A 20,567-nucleotide genomic window follows, 5' to 3' on the forward strand; every position below is an offset into this window, starting at 1 on the left:
GGTATTGGTTAGTTGCCTTCTCTCTCTTTTTTTCATGATTAATTTTTCCAGGGGATTATCAGTATCATTAGTCTGTTCAAGCTACCAACTTTTGGCATTGTTGAATCTCTCTTTTGTATGTTTGTTTTCTATTTCAGTAATTTCTGATTTTATCTTTATTACACCCTTTTATTTTCTTTGGATATAACATCTTTTTTAAACCCTTTTATATGAATGCTTAAATAAGTGATTTTCAACCTTTAATTTATATTCTAAATTCTTTATTGTATATATATTATATATGTGTTTTAGGCTTTTTATGAATCTCTCTTTGGATCTGTTTTTCATCTCTGAGTGAGAAAAGTAGACAAGATAATTTCTGGTATCTCTTAACTCTATATTCTTATATCTTTGAATAGGCAAAAAGACAGTACTCAGAGTGCTTTAGAAAGTCAGAAGATTAGCAATATCATGCCTTACTTTTCTGTCTAGAATGTCTTTTATACCAACCTTTTGTCATAAAGTAACAAGTGATCCATAAATAGTAAGGAATTACATGCTGCTTATTCACTGGCTGCATAAATGTATGAATATGTTGTCTATGAAAAAACTTTCTAAATTCAAAAGGTAATAAAAATTTCAAAGCCTTATATTTTAATATTTTTTGTATAGCACCCATTTCTATATTATTGATTGATGATAGTATTACAAATAAAATATTCATTTTAACAGAACCCTGGATATCACTATTTGGCAATATTTGACATTTAAATTATTATGTAAAGTTGAAAGTTAAATTCCTGTTTAAATGTCTAATATTAAAGGATTTTCATTAATTAGACATTCCCACTAATTTCAACGTGGGAAACTTCTTTATTATATACAGTTTTCGGGCTATATTTGCCATAAAATTTAAGCTCATAAAATTACTTTAAGAGAAACATGTTTTAAGAGATCTAAAAATAACAATTAAAAAAAATGTTCAGAACTTCTCTGATCTGTGGGTGACCCACTTAAGGTCTTTACTTTGTTTATTTTGATTCCTTTTAATGGATTTTTGATGTTACCATCTAAATAATCAGTCACACTTAATTTAGTTTATGAATGTCATTCCAACAAAATCAGTTCTGATCCATTCCAAACACAATCTTGATAAATAAAACTGTCACCAAACATACATGAATAAAACAACCAGTGTACTTTTAAGTATGACCATTTTAAATTTTCATAATCAGATGTCATAAAATGTGCAAGCTGAGCAATTTGTCTTTAGTTAAAATCAATATGTTATCCTAAGACTATGCTTTAGGTAGCTTAAAAGATTAATGGGTATAATTGCTTTTATGGTATATATTTCAAACAAAAGAGATTACATGGCTCACATTTGTGAAGTGCATCTATTTGTTTTCCATAAAATTATGTTAATTTGACATTAAAAAAGACACTTGATGTATCAACTTCTATAGCTATGCTTCCTCCTTGTATAAGAATATACTTTTATATTAAAATCAGAATTACCTTAGGGCTCTGAAATACTTATATTATCAGACTTTCATTTTCATTTACTACCCTTCACATATGAAGATGATAGCACAGGTCCAATCATTAACATGGCCTATAAGCTCTTGGTTAGTTTCTTGTAAATACAGAAAATAGGTAAATATAGAAAATACCAGTCCCCCAGCATAGTTGCAACTCTCTCATCAGTGGGATTGTTCTCTTGTCTGCTCAACTTATTCCAGACTGGTCCTTTATCTGTCCTACTCACAAGTTTTGAACTTGTTACCATGCCTATCTTTATTACTCCATTTAAGAAATGCACTCTCTTTCTCCCCTAATCCTTCAAGGTTTGGTCCACTGTTACTTCTCTGTGGAACCTTTTCTGATGTGTGATTCTGGGAGGAGTTTCCCTCCTCTGAAGCTCCATTGTTTTAGAGGAACTGAATTGGTGCCGTCGTATCAGAAAGAACAAGGATTTTAAAGATCAAATCATGTCTTTACCATTAACTTTTGTGCAGCCTTGAATTCCTTGAGTCCTAATTCCTTACCTATCAAACTGAAATAATAATACCTTGCAGAATGGTTGTGAAAATTAAATGAGAGTGTGCAAAGGACCAACCACAATGGCTGGCTTATTTTAGGCACCTAAATATTCAGGCAAACTAATAAATACCAGTATCTTGCCACATACCCAACTTTCTTATCTTACTCTGATTTGCATTATAGTTAATTTTTATATCTTATTTCCAACCTCTTCCCTTTTTCCAGTCTTGCTGCCTAAACTAAATAGGGAACTTCTTGAGGATAGGAGTCTGGTTTATTTATCATATATCATTTATCTACTTTGTTATTTATTAGATTCCTGTTGTTTTTACGAATGCCTCTTTTAGGCACTGATAATATGTAGATGATAATATTGATCTTGACCTAGAAGTACCTGCTTGTTTGTTAGTGGGCAAAAATACATCAACATTTGTAATACAGTACTGGATAGAATCTGTGAAAGAGGCATGTACAGGGAAGCTGGAGGAGAGGTGCTTGGCCCTCTGAGTATATGCATGTGATATGGTGGAAGGTGTCTGGAGAAGGTGGCACACAAACTGAGTCTTAAGGGAGAAGTAGGAGTATGCCAAGTGTAAGCAGAGAACAGGGCATTATGGTTATTGAAAACAGACTATCTAAACACTGGGAAATGAGAGGCAGCTTGGTGGAGCAGGGGCTGTATATGCATAGATGCAAAAGTTGATGCCAAGAGGAAGATACAGGCTTTGTGGGAACTTTGTAGGCTCTGTTGAGGTTGGGTTTTATCCAGAACACAACATGATAGAGCGAAAGATCACGACTGGCTACACAGTCTGTGGATTGATCTAAGTCATATGAGACTTGAATCACAGAAAACACTGGGAGGTGATTGCAGTAATCCAGATGAAACTGTTGAGGCTGAACAAACATATTGGCAATGAGAATGGAAAGAAAGAAAGGACAGATTGAACCAGGTCTAACTGGCTAATTATAGAAGCCTTGATGACTCTGTGGAGGGTGAGGGGAAAAAAGAGTAACTATCTCATGTATAGTCTACCTACCAATCATGAGGCAGGTATTTTGTATGGTTCCCAAAGTACAATGGATTAAATACCCAGTAAGTAATTGTTGAAGTGACTTGATGTGTGCTAATTCGGTCTGGGCCTTGCAATTCAAACTTCCTTATAATCAGATTATCATCCCTTAGCCACATATGTATTAGACCTGTAACCGCTATTATATAAATGTTCTAACATCTGATATGGTTAAAATATTGCACTGTGGATGGTTATTGTTAAAACAGTTGCTTTTCCTCTATCATAATTTTATATATTTTTTCCTTTGTGGAATCAAACGAAATAAAATCAAGTGTTAAACTGTCGCATTGAACCTCTTCATATCAAGTATCCTGGAGTGAATGATGATATGCCTTGAAAGGCACAGCATAATTCAACTACAAGGCTTTCCTCTGGCCGAAGAAAACTGAATGTGACAGTATAATTTTGAAATTCATTAAGTCCCAGAGGGCAAACAGATGTATTCATAGAAATAGAAAAACTAAAAGCTTTTCTAAAGTCTCATGGAAAAAATTATTAGCCATCAAGACGTTCTTAGCACTGGTAAGAGCAATAGAAAACTGGAGACATGTCAGATGTCAGCTGCTACACAAAACCTCCGGGGTACTCCTTCAGTCTCATCTTCCCCATTATGAATTTGAAAAAGCTATTTTAGAAACATTTTTATCACCATTTGGACAGTAGTTCTCCCACTAAGAGTGCCTTTACTGCCTCTTTCTAACAAAATGAATCATGCCAGTACCTGTAACTTTTCCATGTGGGTTTGTACTTACTTTGTGTCTTAATCACACCTCCCCTAAGGTGTATCATCAATAGATTTAATACCTCAGTTTTCTGTTCTTTCACCCAGGTATTTCATAAAAACATAAACAAGACTAATTCCTGTGGTCTTTTACATGCTGTTCCACCCAGGCTGACATTGCTTCAGTCCCAGCTTAGTGTGCCCAAAAAATACTTGTGGATGTGGAGATTAGTAGGTCTGAGCTGAAGACAGATGCCTGGAACTAGAGGTACCAGATAGCAGCATGCTCTAGGCTATTTTGGAATTGAAGAATGAAACAAGGAGGATTCTATGGGATTCTTTTCCATTTTTATTTCTTAAATCACAGAGTAAATAGCTTGAGAGCCCCTGGCACAGTGTGTATTTTTTCTTAGTTTTATTGCATCCCTTGCTGCTAGAAAATAGCTACATACATTCCTTTCAAGTATTACGTACACTTTTAGTTTGAGAAAAACTTTAAAAATCCAAAAAATCTAAATAAACATATATAACACATACCCAAATTTATTACTGAAATTTAAAAATTGTTAATATTTGTCTCAGACTTGATTCTACTCTTTTTTTTGCAGAAATAAAACACCCTAATTATAGCTAATTTAATGATAGTCTTCAGTCACCTCCAGTCTCATCTCCCCTTCTTCGTCAATCACTGTTCTCAATTTAGTATAACCTTCCAGTCCTTTGTGATTTCTTTTAACTTGAAAGCAAATTTTTTATTTAAAAAATTATTATTTCACACTGACTTCCATTATAAAATCAGTGGTGGGGGAGGGGTTATAAAAGTCTTCGTCCTTAGTTGTAGTAAAAATAAAAATAAACTCAATCCTACAACTGTTTCAATATCAGATTATCTTAGCCTGCTTAACATCATGTCCAACCACTTAAACTTTTAGGTGAAACTTGTAGGGACATGAAGGAGTCAGGAGAAGGCTGAGGAAGAGAAGTGGTTTTAAGTTGAAGTGTGGCCTCAGCCTCTTCACAGGCTGCTCTGGGGGTATGAATGGCACTACTCAGGTATCCCACCTGGAAGCAGGAGGGCCAGATTGTCTGCCTCCATATCAGTAAGTCGCCGGATAAGGGCTGCCCCTTAGGAGAGGAAAGGGGAACTTCTACGCCCAGGCATTTCTGGGTGGGGTGGCTCCCCGTTGCGGGAGGGCAGTTCTGTGAAGATGAGTGCAGCTGTGCGATGGTGCTGTAGTTGGGAGATAGATGCACTTGGTGGTAAAGAAGATCTGTGGAGGGCACCAGTGGCATATGCTGCAAGAAACCTTTATTGAGCTCCTAATGAGTGCAGTGCCCAACACTGCTCTAGGCCTTGAAAAAAAGTGATGACGAGACAGACAAGGTCATTGCTATTGTGAAGTTTTCTTTCTAGTGGTGATGAGGAGATTCATTATAAATAATTAATTCAATAAACAGAAAATATCAATGCTACAATGGAAGTGATGTAAAAATATTGTAAAGGGTATATGATAAGGAATAAATGGGTAAGTTTGCCAGCAACAGCTATCTTCAAAATAGCAAGACATTAGCACTGGTGACCATGTAGCATTTCTCTCATATGATCAGCTGTTAGCAGAAACCAGTGAAGTATTAGCAACAGTGTTCAAGGAATGCAGCAAGACATTTTAGCATTTCATCTGCTTTGTCTGTTTTAGAGACTCAGTGGATTAACTGACCCAATGTACAATGGATCCTTGAAAGATTACGGATAACAGTAACTAGAGGGTTGTGAGAACTTGGCTGGTGAGAGGTGGGAAAAGGGTTCCAGCCAACAGCTGAAAGTACCAGGCCCAGCTAGGGTCTGACCCAGGGGGGATAAGGTTACCAGGGATACTGGTGCTGGTGGGAATATTGGTGAGGTAATCAGGAAATGGAGGGAACAGAGGCAGGAATGTTTAAGACTTGTCATAACTCCCCAAACATGAGATTTATAAACTCTTTGAGCAAGACCAGTGATTCATGTTCTCACTCACTGATTACAATAGGAAGTCAGGAACTGAGCCTGCAGCTAAATGAGACTGAATGAAGCCGGGACTAGCTCCACAGGCTTTGCAATCTGCACGAACAAAGGTGTTTTTATATTGTACACACACACACACACACACACACACTCCGAGTGTGATATTTTTCTTTTCACCAGCTCTAAGTAGCAGTTATGTACAGTTGAATATCATTTTCCACTGAGGACTTAAAGTCTGCTGCTGCATTCCTTGAACACTGTTGCTAATACTTCACTGGTTTCTGCTAACAGCTGATCAGATGAGAGAAATGCTACATGGTCACCAGTGCTAATGTGTTTTAAGATGTGATTTTTAGAAATACATTGTGTCAAAAAGCATAAACCATTTAATATAAAACTGGGCCAAAATAAGCAGAAGCCTCAAATTTTTAATAATGTGAGTTTGAGTGAACTCTTTGAGCCCAAATTTCATCATGAATTGTAGGAATTAAATGATATATGCCACATGTATCTAGAACAGTGCCTGGCATGTGGTAGGGACCCAGTTAAAATTAAATCTCTTCTTTGTAAGTCTTTATTTTCTTCTATCAGTATGTAGATGAATGCCACATATTCTGCCCCTTCCTCTCTTCTTAGCTTTAGATCTGCATTTTGCTTTAAAAAAATATCCACATAGGTATCTCTGGGGCATTTCAAATCTAAAATGTCCATGTCTTCATACCAACTTTTCCTTTTTGAATGTCCTCCAGCCCTCTTTCTGTATCTGGTTCATGGTGGGCCTCAGTAAAGCAGTGTTGCTTATGTGATTGGTACAAGAAAGAATGAATGTTTCCTCTCTGAGCATGTGGAATCCTGTATCCAGTCACCTGGTCTATAATTGGTGTACACTCACCTTTACCTGTCCTTCATCTTGACAGCCAATCATTACAAAATCATTTCTACATTTTTCAAGGACTCCCAAGTATTTCCTTCTTTTCCTCTCCCACAGCCACTGGCCGTGCTTGGTTTATTGCAATAGTTTCTTCTCCTGCACTCTAGACTTGTAATCAAGTCCTTTTAATTCCATTCCTGTAATAGATGTAATATCTCCCTCCCTCCCCCTCTGGGCCATAATTCTGTTTCTCATCTCTTTCCTAGACTATAGCTTTCTGGTTAAGAATCTAGCCTCCAATCTATCCTTTCCGTTCCTCACATTGTTCCAGCCCATAAAGCTGATCACTAGACTCTGCTCAGAACCCTTCAGTGACTCCCATGGCCGGTAGCACCAAGTACATAGTTAGAGCCTTGTCTGCTTCACTGGTCATGCTTCCAGCTTTTCTCTTCCACATATTTATACTTAAGCCATGTGAACTACTCATAGTTCCCAAGTGTCACATGCATATCAGTGACCCCATAACTTGCCACATGCAGCTGTTACAACCTGGAATGCCCTTCCGTATCAAGTCTACCTGGAATACTCTTATTTTTTCTTCAAAATAAAAGTATTTTCTTCTAGGAAAATTTCTTAGACCCTTACTTCTTTTCTTTCACAAGCAGATGTTTCCTTTCTTTGTGACACCATTAGTACAAAGTATTTTTTTTAAGTGAGGAACACATACCAAGTGGTTGAAGACGATCCACTGAACATGGGAAGATGTTAGAATTTGTATTTATTTTGATCTCTAAAATATGAAATAAGCATTACTAATATTTAGTGTACAAATTGACACTGTTGCCCTCATGTGTTCAGTTTGTCACATACAGGATATGGGAAGTACCCAGACAGATTGTAGGAGTTCATGTTATTAGATGATGACAGTGGTTTTCTCAGGTATTCATTTGATTGCATAGTATGACAACACATAACAGTTTACCAGTTTAGCAGATTTGCCCAATTCAGTAGATTTATGATTTATGTTACCTACTTTTAACAAAGCTATCCCTCACATGGTAAACCCTACAGTGGTTTAAAAGATTCTGGAAAAATAATTCTTGTTGAAAATTGTATTAAAATGTAAAATTAATGTGAAATTGGCAGAAAATTATGCAAGAATAACTATTGATGGGGCATCTGATTTGACTGAATAAAGAAGAGACAATGGAATAAGGTTGCAGAGGACACTGCACATGAAATGAATTCACTCCATGATGATTCAAAACAAAGCATTGAACACAAAGAAGTTGAAAGTAGATTTGCACAATGCACTAAAAGATGTTGCCAGTTTGATATATCATACCACAAGACATTTAAAGTAAAGCCAGAAGGATTGCATATTTTGTAATGAGATTGGAACAGACAATGAAAATCTTTTATACTACACAGACTCACTTGTATGTTACTGTAAAGTATTTAAAATATCTGTCAGACCTACACCTTTGTCTTTTACAAAGTTAAGAGTTCATGATTTGTTGATCTGTCTGTGTGTTAAATGGCTGTCAGAGATATGGTATATAACAGATATTTTAAAAATTAAAAAAACATTTAATTTGATCCTTTAAAGTAAAAGTCATGCTTTAGCAGTAAAGCAGAAAATAACTCCTTAAGGAAAATCTCTGAAAAGAGCATTTTGAAATCAGATGCTTATAACTATTTTAATTGTTAGGTATTTTTGTGGCTGAAAATAATGTATATCACCCTGTGATATTGTGATATAATGAGAAATATATATTTGGTCTTCATTCCTGTTCCTGGCACAAGAGCTTCTAATTTCCTGAGTGAAAGGGATATTCTTGTTATAATATTTGATCTTCGTCCCCAGTTCTAAGACCCTTGGAATCTTCTGGAGTGACAGAGTCTTTTCTTCAGCTCATAAGGTGACGCTGGGGCCCGGAGCTAGCTTCAGAAGGGAGCAGGTTGCCAGAGAAATCAACTATGTAATTAGAGGGTCAGAACTTTCCTCCCCACCTCCTCACCTCTGGGAAGGAGAAAGAAGAGGACTTGGAGATGAACTAATTCACCAGTGCCAGTGACTTAATCAATTGTGCCTACCTCACTGAATCTTTATAAAAATCCTGAACAGTGGAGTTTGGAGAGCTTCTGGGTTGGTGCACACACTGAGGTGGTTGTAGGGTGGTACACCCAGAGAGGGTCTGGAAAATCTACTCCTGTTCCTCTACTCGCCACCATGACTTGCCCTCTTCATCTCTTCCATTAGGCTATTCCCAAGTTGTATCCTTCATAATAAACCAATAGTAGTAAATAACATGCCTTCCTGAGTTCTGTGAGCTGTTCTTGTAAAGTAGGGAACCTGAGAAGGAGGTTGTGGGAACCCCTGATTTATAGGTGGTGCATCAGAAGTACTGGAGGCTCAGAACTTGCACTAACTCCACCAAGTATTTAGTGTCAATATTAAATTGACATGTAGACATCCAGTTGCTGTCTGTAGAGAACTAGAGGATTGCTGGGTGTGGATAACCCACACATTTAGTGTCAAAAGTGCTGAAATATAGGAATAGATCATACACTAAAGCTTGAAATACTATTTTCTATATGTTTAACAATCTTTTAAATGAAGCATTTCTTTGAGTTTTGAATCCATTTGTTCAAAATATGAAATGTGGCACAGTCTGCCTGTACAAAACCAGATTGACATCAGGAAAGATGGAAATTTCCAAGCCCAATTCCCAAGCCTAACTGTAGCAAAACCTTTATGTATTTGACAAATGAGATTGAAACATGAATGTTGAGCTCTAGAGAGTACAGTCAATGTTTGTGCTTCAGTTTGGATCTACAAGTCTTTGTAAGCTCTTTTTCCCCTATGATAACCATTGAAACAGGTGTCAAAATAAACTGAATTTAGGATTAGACCTTTAAATCACAAATAATAAAGTGCATCAATCACATTGTTCTCTCCAAAATATCCTTGTTAATTTTTAATGAGAACAAAAAGTTTTTTGTATTAACAAATAAAATCTAAAAGTGTTTTTAAGTTATTATTTTTTATTTTTAGCTCAGTTCATTTCAATTTTTGTATATTTTAGAATGTGTCTTCACCAAGAAAACATTTTATTGATGGTACATTTAGAGCCACTGACCTACACAGGCTCTGTTGTTGTACAGGCCATTCTTTAACACAATTACATGTCCCCACCTGTCTTCCCAGCTAGACAATGAGCTTTCCCTAAGGGCAGGGACGGCTTAGAACTGCCTCTCTCCAGCCTCATGTCTGGAATATGGTGGATGTTAAGATAAACATTTGTTAAACAAATAAATAAATGCAACATCTCTTCCTTCCAATTCATCTGTGAGACACCCATTTAGAGAATCCTGTTTCTGAAATGGATAGATGAGTGGTCCTACATTTCCATGAATGAAAGTTAGACTCAAACATGATATTTAAAGATGCTATTTACTCTAACTCACTCTACCATCATCTTACTCCCCTCCACACAACTATATTCTAGACATACTCAGTGTTCCCCCAAACTTTTCTTGTACCTGCAAACTAATACATGTTTGTCTGTTCCTCAGCCTAGAAGTACCTTCCACCCTCCCTGCCAATTAAAATCATGTTTAATCATCAAGACCCTGTTTTCTGCAGTCAGAATTGTCTTCTCCACTGTGTCCCATTGAACTGTTTTACTTTCTATTATAGCTCTTACCATGTACTGACATGAATTATATTTGTCTTACATTTATCTCTGTCTTGTGAGCTTCTTGAGAACAAGATCTGTTATAAAGAATTATTCATTCTATAACTCTTCATGCCTAATAATCTGCTTTACACATTGGAAATACATATTGGTTTAATACATTCATGCATTCATTCATTCTTTGGGCAAACTTATTGCATGCCTAGAATTTATGAAGCATGTGATAGGCAGTGGGTATATATATATAAAAAAAGATGATATCCCTTGTCTATGGATAGTATGCCTTTTGAGGACACAGTCACATGAGCAACTAAAGTTTCTTAAGTGTAGCTTACTTTCTATGGAACAGGTAGTTCCGTGGGAAGACAGAAGTGAGAAATAAGTAATGTTTTGAAGAGGAGGCAACATTTGAGCTGAGCCTTTAAAGAATGAGTCTAACAGTTTTCAGGCAAAGTGAGGAGAAGGGAAGAAAAAACTTGCCAGAGAAAGTACACACCGTTATACACAATGCTTAAGGAACTGCCATTAACTCGGTAACTCAGTGACCGTAAGGTATGCGACCGAAGTAGCTGATTATATTGAATGCCTATTATATGTTGGCCATTTTTTAGCATGAGTAATTACGTAAGGAACAAAACAGCTATCGACCTCAGCCTCCATGTTTATATTCTAGTTGCTAGTGAGAGAGAGGGAACAAGATAATTAAAATATGTTTATGTTTGATAGTAAGTGCCATGGAGAAAAATAAAGCAGGAAAGGGGCTGGAGTTGAGTTTACAATTTTTACTAGGTTGGCCAGGGAAGGCCTCACTGAGAATTTAACATTTGAGCAGCACTGACCGTCAGTAGCCTCTTTCCAGTCTTTTGCCTTTATAAACATGCCTTGTGCTTTTTTTTTTTTTAAGTTTCATCTGTGTATTAAGTGCTTTTTTTTCTTTTTGATGTGGCTTTAGTGATCCTATGACTAACCTTAAATAAATAGCAATAATACCTCAACTCAAATGAGAGAACAGTACAAAGGAGCCACACCCTCATGTTCATCGTGAAAGAGCAGGAGAGATTGCCCTGGAAAGGAAAGAACTTTTCAAGTCCCAAGCTGACAGGAGCTCTTTGATTTCTGGAAAACGTGCAGTTATTGAAATGCCCACCAGCACAAGTCAAAATGCTACACATACTGCCTTTTTTTGGCCTCATTTTGGAGGTTCTCCACAGGGATTCTCCTGACAAAGTTCATAGACCAGTGAAAACAGTTGCCATTTATAACCACTTATTCAGTTAAATTTGGGTTCAGAAATACGATAGATAACAGACGAGAAAAAGCGTCCAGATGGTGAACTTGCCGGGCAGCGTCAGCGCTTCAGCTCAGCCTGGTTTCCTGAAGGTGTGGGTTCAGCTCCTCGTCGCTGTTTTCCTGACGGTGACTGAAACAGTTTTGTAGTGAAACAGTTGGGCGTGCTGTGGAAGAGCATTCAAAGTCTTCATCAAATGTTAAGGTAAAACAAGATGACAAAGAAATGTGCTCCCGCCCTCTGCCCTCCAATTCCTTCTCCTCTGCCATTAAAATGACTCTGGAAAATAGACTGGGGTTGAAATGAACTCTTGAACTTTTGCTACTGAAAGCAATATTTATTGGTTTTTCTTAGGATGTAGAACTGTCTTCCTTTAAGAAAATTTACCATAAAAATTTAATGAAATGGGTACGTTACAGAAAACTTAACCATAGATTTCCTGTAATTTAAGAGTTCTCCAAATATAAGGCTTATTTACATATAATTTTTTATTTGACTTTAGTGATTCAAGTGTGATAAATTTAAAACCGGAGCACTGGGAATTTTTCAAGTTGATGAACAACCAGAGATGAAGACAAAATAATTTATTATTATAATATACCAAATAATATGATATATACAAACTTACATTGTAAGCTTTAGGTAATAAATATTATGTGAAAAATGTATTTTAAGTTATTAGCCAAAAGAGGCAGTCCTAATTAGCTTCATGGAGAGCTGGTGTATTTAAGTCTTCTGATAGACTTAAACAGCAGTGGGCTGAGATCAAACATACTTCCTTTAACTCTGTTTTGAATTGCCTGTGGTAAAATGTCCTTTGATATTTAATCTCATGCCAGATCTAGTTCATACTCTGCCAAAGATGGTGCATTATTAGTTCGGGAAGATAAGTGCATTTAAATATATCATGAATTTAAGCTTCTCAAGGGAAGGAATTTTTGCATGTTTTGTTCACAGATACTTCTCAAACATGTAAAGCAGTGCCCATTAGTAGATGTTGAATAAATATTTATTGAATGAAAGAGGATGGAATGTCCTGATATGAAAACATATTCACTTATGAATTTTTGACTCTATCACACTTTTATGCTGTTACTCAATGAGGCTTTTAAAAATATATAAATTATTAGATACTATCATTCTGATAAAGATTTATTCCATGGACACAGTATTCACCAGTCTCATACTCTGTTTTCATCTGTATGTGCATCTTTGCCCACTCATTCAATTTTTTATTGTAAACTGCATCTCATTCTTCTATTCTGTTTTAAAAACTGATTAGAATATTCATTGTTTAATGTCAGGGGAAAAAGGAAATAAGGGACTTGCATACTGCTTTTCTTTTCAGTCTGGAAAAGGGGAAATTTAGTTCCTATGAAGAAACTATGTCATTTTGAGTCCCCAAAATTTACCAAGCTAGAAAGCTAGTTTTTGGAGAAAAGATAAAAGATCCAATTTTTTAATATACCGTTTTAGTAGATTTATTTTTAAAGACTAGACAACTTACAAACCTTTCAGATTTGATTCCCAGTATGGCTTTGAATATTGGAGGAATTTCTTTTTAAGTAACTGTTGATACAGAGCTAGGATATGTGGTGAGGAAGAAAAGTAGATTTTGAAACTAAGCATTTTTTAAAATGTTTAGCTTCCATCAGATGACGCTCTGCTGTGGCTATTTTTTACCTGCTGTTCCCATAAAGAACTTACCTCTGAAGAGCAAAGTGTTGCATTACAGTAAACTTCCTTCCATAAATATTATCCACCTAATGTCTTCCTTCCTTTTATGGTTTGTTAGGATTTTTTGCATCTGGACATATTAGTGATGAGTGATTGACTACTAAATAAACTACTTGTTCTCCAAAACAGCTATTTTAAGAGCTAGAATCTTTTAATTCACTGTGGCAGAAATAATATTTTGCTTATCTTATTAAAGAAGTTTTCCCCCAAAGCATTCAAAGCACGTATAAATAATACTACTTCTTTCTCCACTTTTATCTCCCTTACTTTTTACTCTACTATATTCCCTCATATATTCTAATTCCCTCTGTAGAGCTGAGTAATCTTGGACTTCAAGTGGGTAAGTGACTGACCAAAAACTAGGAGAACTTAGATTTAGGCCAGTGCTCGTTTTTAACTAATATATGAATGATCATATCTAGTTCGTGTTTTCCTTTGTTTGTATCACATGGAAACATCACTTATTATAGCTGTTTCTGTCTGAGGGCCTGGGGAAATTTTTTTCCCAACATGGTGACATAAATTTGCCTTTCCTAGGCAGGGGAAAGGTGGTGTGCTGCTGTTCAGCCAAGAGCCCAGAATGTCTGCAAACATCAATTCATTCTTACATTTGTTTGCATCACCTATATCTAAGTATTACTCTGTTTTATTAGTGATATATTACTAATGCTCCTTACCTTTATTTCATTACTTGTTTTAAAATAAGCCTGTGGCAATAATATTCTTGATGATGGCATGAAATCTTCTTCACTTGAAAATATCTTTCAGTAGCATTTACTTCTGTCAGTAGTGTTATCCTACACTTACTGGCAAAAATTTCCATTTAATTCTGTTTTCATAATCATCCCTCCTTTTAAAATACTGAGCAAATATTTGTTAAGTGCTTCTTACATGCAGTATTCTTTCCTTTCTCATGTTTGGCTTGTATTAATCAATGGACTGTCCCTATAGCCACTTTTATTTTAATGCACTATATAAAGTTAGAGATTTTTATCAGCTCTTTGCAGCTCTTGTGCGTCTTTAGTCCTTCACTTTTATGTTTAACTATTATTGTTTATCTAAAAAAAAGAGCTAAGCATAAACCAGTTTAAATACAATGTACTACAATATTATCCTCAAAATAAACATTACTATTTTGAGATCTTTGCTCCTCAATAAATTAGAAGATGTTAGCTTGATGTACCTTTACAAGCAACATTTCAAGAACAGATTGTGCTTGCTCTCCAGAGGCCAATTGTCTTTCCTTATTTTGACAAAAACCTAATCTTTATACAATCTAATTACTTTTATTGCATCTATTGAAACATTAGTAACTCCAATTAAAAAAAAGTTTAAGATCACAAAGTTAGAAGAATAGAATTTAGCACCATAATGCCTTTATCAACCCAGGCTTTAACTGATAAGACAACTTTAGTGTCAGGTAGTAAGAAGTGAGAACAACTGGTGCTAACATAAATGTCAGCAATTTGCTGAATGCTTTAATTAATTCAAGCATTACTGGTAACTGTTATTTACTGGAAAGCTATCATTTATGAAGCTTTAGGCCAAGGAAATGTGACTGAGGTGTGTTTTAGCATTTCTTCCCACAAAATTGTTGAAATTGTTGACTCTATTTAATCTTTTATAACCTTATGTTTCAAAGTTGCTCTTTTTAGAGGAACAAATCCCAATAGAATTGAAATTGTAGCAAAAAATAATAATTCTCTTAGTCATTGCCTTTTTTGAGTGCTTAATTATGTTGATACAAGGTGCTCCTATACAGAGTGGTGATTTCAATAAAATCTTTTCTGAAAAAAGAATCATTATATTGTCTTTAAGAGTCAATTTACATGCTACCCATAGCAATAGTAGTCACCTTACCACTTACTAAGTTGGAGTTTATAATAAGTTTATTATAATAAGATATCTTGAAAAACAAGATTTTTTTTCTTGAAGTACCATGCAGAAGATTGTGCATTATTTCCACCATTATATAATCAGGGAAACTTACATATAAGCACCCTATTTTTTTTTAACTAAATATTGTATTATGTTTACTAGCCTTTGCTTTTCCTTTGATGTATAAAATGGAGGATCAATAATAAGAATAGAATGAAACCACTCTTTTCCATAAATTCCTCTTTCTCACAGACAGTTCCACTGAAAGCCATGATCCCCATTTTTATTTATCCTCATTTGTAGTCCTTTTTGGAAAACATTTGATTTATGCTTACTCCCTGAAACCTATAGTTTTTATTTCTAGTGTAAAAGTCTTTTGAGAAATCTAATTTTGCAAGTTGTATACTATCAGAATTCAAGTATTATAGAACAAGTTCACTTGCCTTTTAAAAATTAGAATGCAGCTTGAGTTTCCTTTTGTTAAATCTGCTATGAAGCACTATAATTATTAAGGTAACAACTGAATTTTCTTTCTGCTGACAATGATATAAGAATTCCTTTTCCATTTTGGTTCTGGAAGGTGTCATGTTGTTGCTCATTAAATAAGTGACAGCTGAGGTGAGAAATTCATTATATTGCTATAAAAATCTGTGAGCACATCTCTTTTCTTCATCCACCATCTTCTGTATGGCTAGAATATTAAAACTGAATCTAAGTGAGATTAATTAAACTGTTCTTATTTGTTTAAAGTCCTAAATATTAATTTTTTTAGCAGAAGATAGCATGAAGTGTGTTCTACAGTAAGCTGATAAGACCCAGAAATACAGAAATGGATATCTGATTATATATTATTATGTTGCATAAGAAACATTCATACTACAAGTTGACAAGCACCAATAAATTGTCACAATATATTCTCACTTTCCTTAGCATCCCCCAGTGTTTTATTTTAAACACATTTTAATTTAAGTTTTAGCAAAGATAAAAGAATAACATTGGATTCTGTGTGAAGTGTAGTGGTAGGGCCATAGGAACCAGTAGGTCATGGGACAGGCACCAGGCCCAGGAGAGCCAGGATCATGGGTGGGAGCTTGAACAGAGATCAGGAACGGCAATAGGCCAGAACCCCGGGGGATTAACTAAAGAAACCAATCACCATTTAGTCAGATTAGAGGGAGAAGCCTTCCAGCTAGGTGAAAATAAATTAGGTAGTCTAGAAATTGTAAATGTCAATAATTGTATTGCCAACATCCCTGCTCCAGCCTTGGTAATTGAGGAATCTGATGTGGAAGTTACCTGCAATAATAAATAAGTCTAAATTCAACCCAGCTGGAGTCTCTGATGGGCATAAACCATCTCTCCCTCAGTCCCTTGACTGTATTTCTCAGCATAATTGTAGTTTCTGATAGACACCTATAAATGAATAAGGAAAATTCCTTACCTCTGAGAGTCAGCCTTAATGTCTAACCCCGAATTTACTAAAATGTATTCTGTAGTTCCATATTCTCTGTCAAAAATAAAATTTCCATCCAATAAATTTGGAAGTCCATACAGTGTGTGTTGCACTGAGTTACAGTGTTGATTTTTTAACTTTTAGCAACTTCTATTTATTTTTTCAACAGATACTTGTTGAAATATTCACTCATTTGCTCAACAAATATTTATTAGATGCTGGGGACAGGATAAGGGAGGAGAGGTAGATGTGCTCCACACTCTTAAATCTTACCATCAGCATGGAAAGATTGATATTAAAATAAGCAACTACAATACAGTGTGTAAAGAGCTAAGATACGGGAGACTCAGGGCTCAGAGGGAACATACAGCAAGGCCACCTAACCTGGTCTAAAAAAGATCAAGGAGAGGACTTCTAAGAAGAACCACCTATGCTGAAATCCTGAAGATCAAGTAGAGGTTAGTCAGGGAACTGTCAGTCCCAGCAGCGGCAATGGTCGCAGAAGCAAATAGCTGAAGCTGACGTGTAATTACACTCGTGTCTGGCATGTGCTGTGCTTCCCAAGTGTTTTAACAGCGATCCTCCTCCTGAATTTTATTACTTACCTAAGTAATATATAAGTAATAACTGGCTTTGGTGCCTCATGAATGGCAGATTAAGCCATAGACTTGCTTTAAGTGGCCATGTCAGCATGTCAGCCATCACAAACTTGCCATCAAAATTATTTAAAGGTAATATAAGTATTATACATATGATACAAATACATATTTTTAGTTTCTCTCCTTCACCTTCACAAGGTGATTTTGAGGAGTGAAACGGTCACAAGAGAAATTACCAGAAGGAAAAAGAGAAGTAAAGAACCTGGGTAACCTGTAAATCTGGATTAATTCCCAAATCCTTGTAATTTATGCTTACATAAAGTACTGTTGCTGAATGGAACTTCACTTGCAGTTATTACTCATTTTGGGAAAAGCAGAATGGTGAACAAAAAGAAAAAAAGTATTCTTTTGTGTTGTATTTTTATACATGAGCAAACATAAGTTTATTTCCTTACTAACTATAAAATATATTGGTTTTAACTTTAGGGACACCACGGTACAAACCCTTACTCTTCAGCCTTCTGTTAAAGATGGACTTATTGTATATGAAGACTCACCTTTGGTTAGTAATCTGATTCTATAAAATTATATAAATATTCTCAACTGTATTTCAGCCTTTGAGAGGGGGAAATGTCCCATGGCTCCCAGTATATTTCAGTCTTAACTGGGAAGCACTCACCCATATCATTTAGGGAGTGGATTAGCAAATTATTGGGAAAATAATGTTTTCTTATTGTGTTCTCTCTGCAGAGAGATTTAGTGAATGATAGAATCCCCTAATGGTTTTTTTTTCCATTCCATAATTCTTTTTTTAAAGTTTGCTGCTGTTCTCAAATGTATAGAGTTTGAAATTAGAAAATGCTCCTGGAATGTTTTTTGAAATGATTTTAATGAATAAAATATTAGTCCAATGTTTTGGGCAGCTGGGAAGATCTTTTCCTCAGCTTCTTACATGAGATCAGAAGAAATCCTGGCCTGCCACACATGCCTCACTGTGTAGGTAACTCCTTTGTAGCAATGGCACAAAAAGCCATTATGAGAACCTTTGTGACCCAGACCCTGGTGAGTAGTGGCGTCTTTAGGATCTCCTGTCTGAATTCTCCCAGGTTAGGCCTGACTTACCCTAACAGGGATGTAAAGCTGGGTTTGTGGGTAGAGCTACACAATTTCTTTTTTTTTTTTAATCAGTTAATTTTATCCTAAAATTAAAAAGAAAATCTTTTATCAGTTTTTTTGGAATATGGAACAAAATATTTGTGGTAGAGGGGGTCATCTATTTCTTAGTTTTTATTTCCTTAAAAATATTTGCCAAAACTGTGTAATGAAAAGTTTTTGATCTCCATTTTGTTATATTTACTGCTATTTAAAAAAATAACCTTTGGCATTACATTTAAATTCATTGAGTATCTCGTCCTATCCATTCTCTAAAAATGTTCAGACTTTTTCATAGCTTTTACCTTTCTCTTATTCACTCAGTCACCCAAGACCCAGGACTCTTTCTTAATTTTCCCTCCCCTCTTCTTAACTAACTAGTTGCCCAAACTATAGATTATACCCCTGAAAAAGTCTTCCTATCAGTCTAATGCTTCTTTTTTTTTTCTCATTTTTCCCATGCCGCCTCTGCTAAAATCGGGTCCTCAAATCACATTTGAATCAAATTTTAAGGTCATCCCCTTTTGTCTATACTGCATATTGCTGTCAGACTAAATGTCCTAAAGCATAGCTCCAGGCCCCATTCCTACTGTGTCTGAACTCATAAATCTTTAATTACATCCCATTGCTTAATGAGGTAAAGATTTTCTTGGTCTGGCAATCAGGTTTTTAGTACTAGAGACCTGATCTACCCTCTCAGACCTTGTTCTCATCTCTTCTTGCATTTAATCTGGGCTTCAGCCACAATAGAGTGTTCACATTCTCTCCTCCCCTAGGCTCCAGGGTATCCTGAGTTTGACCACTGATTCCCTTGGTCTTGAATACTCACCTTTTTACCCTCCATTCTGATCTGTTAAAATTGTATGCTCTTTTAGAGCCGGAACAAATGCAATGTGCTAATATCCACTCCTCTTAACCCCCATGGCTCTTTCATTTCACCCTTACACTTGTTTTAAATCTCCCCTGCTCTGGGATGTGGGATATTGTGGGCATCACCAACACAGGAATAATGATGATGCTAAAGGAAAATAAAGTGATGAGACTGCAGAATTACAAGTTTAGTAACTATGTGAAGTTTTTGGTAGAGATCCATAAGTTTTGTTCCAGCTCTGCTGCATACTTTTTTGTAATAGTGTATTCCATAACTTAAATAACACCAGCTACTATTATAAATGCAAAACACTGACTGATTAAAAAATGAAAATTTTTTAATGCTTTCATTTTTTTTGTTTACAAAAGTGTTCTTTTTTCAAAGGTTAAAGCAGTAAAGCTGGGTCATGTTCTGGTAGTAGATGAGGCAGACAAAGCCCCAACAAACGTCACCTGTATTTTAAAAACTCTGGTAGAAAATGGAGAAATGATTCTAGCAGATGGAAGACGCATTGTTGCAAGTGAGTATAATAAAGCAACTTTTCTTTCAATATATGCAATGTTTAAATCTCTGGTATCAAATCATACTTAGCTGGCTACTTATTCACAAGTAAAAAGCGTAAGTTTGGTATAACTTAAGTTGTCTGTATTGACAATCACTTGTAATAATCAAGTATGTCTGAATCTAGCCTAATCAGTTTTACTTTTTATATAGCCAGAAACCATCTTTGAAGATTTCAACAGCAGTTTTAGGACAAATAAGCTTCATATTTTTCCACTCCTAGAATAGCAACACAGATTCCTTATTATACTCATTTCTCAATCATTTTTGTGCAATTTATTTTCTTTCATTGTTATCTGGAAATTTTTAAAGCTCTAGTGTATGTTTATTACTCACAATATTAAAATTATTGTTATTAGCTCAGAATAATTAGAAAAAATAGGCTGGGCATTTTATTTTATATATATATTTGCCATATACATGTGTGAATATATGTTGTGTGTATATTCATATATATTATACACACACACACACCTGCTTCAGGAAGAAATTATCCTCTGTTTTGGATAATCTTTTATTTCATTTGTTTTCTTGTTTTTGTTAGGGAAAGTGTAGCTAGATGAATCTCGTAGGTCTTTAACCTACAAGGAAAAAGTAAGCTTGTCTAATGCAATGTGAGAACATTTTCTAATTTC

General features: G+C 35.5%; 1 protein-coding gene across 5 annotated transcripts in view; it reads left to right on the plus strand.

Moving 5' to 3' along the window:
- VWA8 (von Willebrand factor A domain containing 8) overlaps positions 1-20,567 on the plus strand; it is a 392,879-nt gene that overhangs the window by 204,079 nt on the left and 168,233 nt on the right. For all 5 annotated transcript variants that reach the window (XM_057494495.1, XM_036932428.2, XM_036932430.2 and 2 more), the window contains 2 exons: positions 17,835-17,910; positions 19,756-19,891. In XM_057494495.1, the coding sequence (XP_057350478.1) occupies positions 17,835-17,910; positions 19,756-19,891 (212 nt within the window). The remainder of the gene's footprint in view (positions 1-17,834; positions 17,911-19,755; positions 19,892-20,567) is intronic.

Source organism: Manis pentadactyla, chromosome 17 (genome assembly GCF_030020395.1).
Source record: "Manis pentadactyla isolate mManPen7 chromosome 17, mManPen7.hap1, whole genome shotgun sequence".
In the NCBI taxonomy this organism is placed as follows: Eukaryota; Metazoa; Chordata; class Mammalia; order Pholidota; family Manidae; genus Manis; species Manis pentadactyla.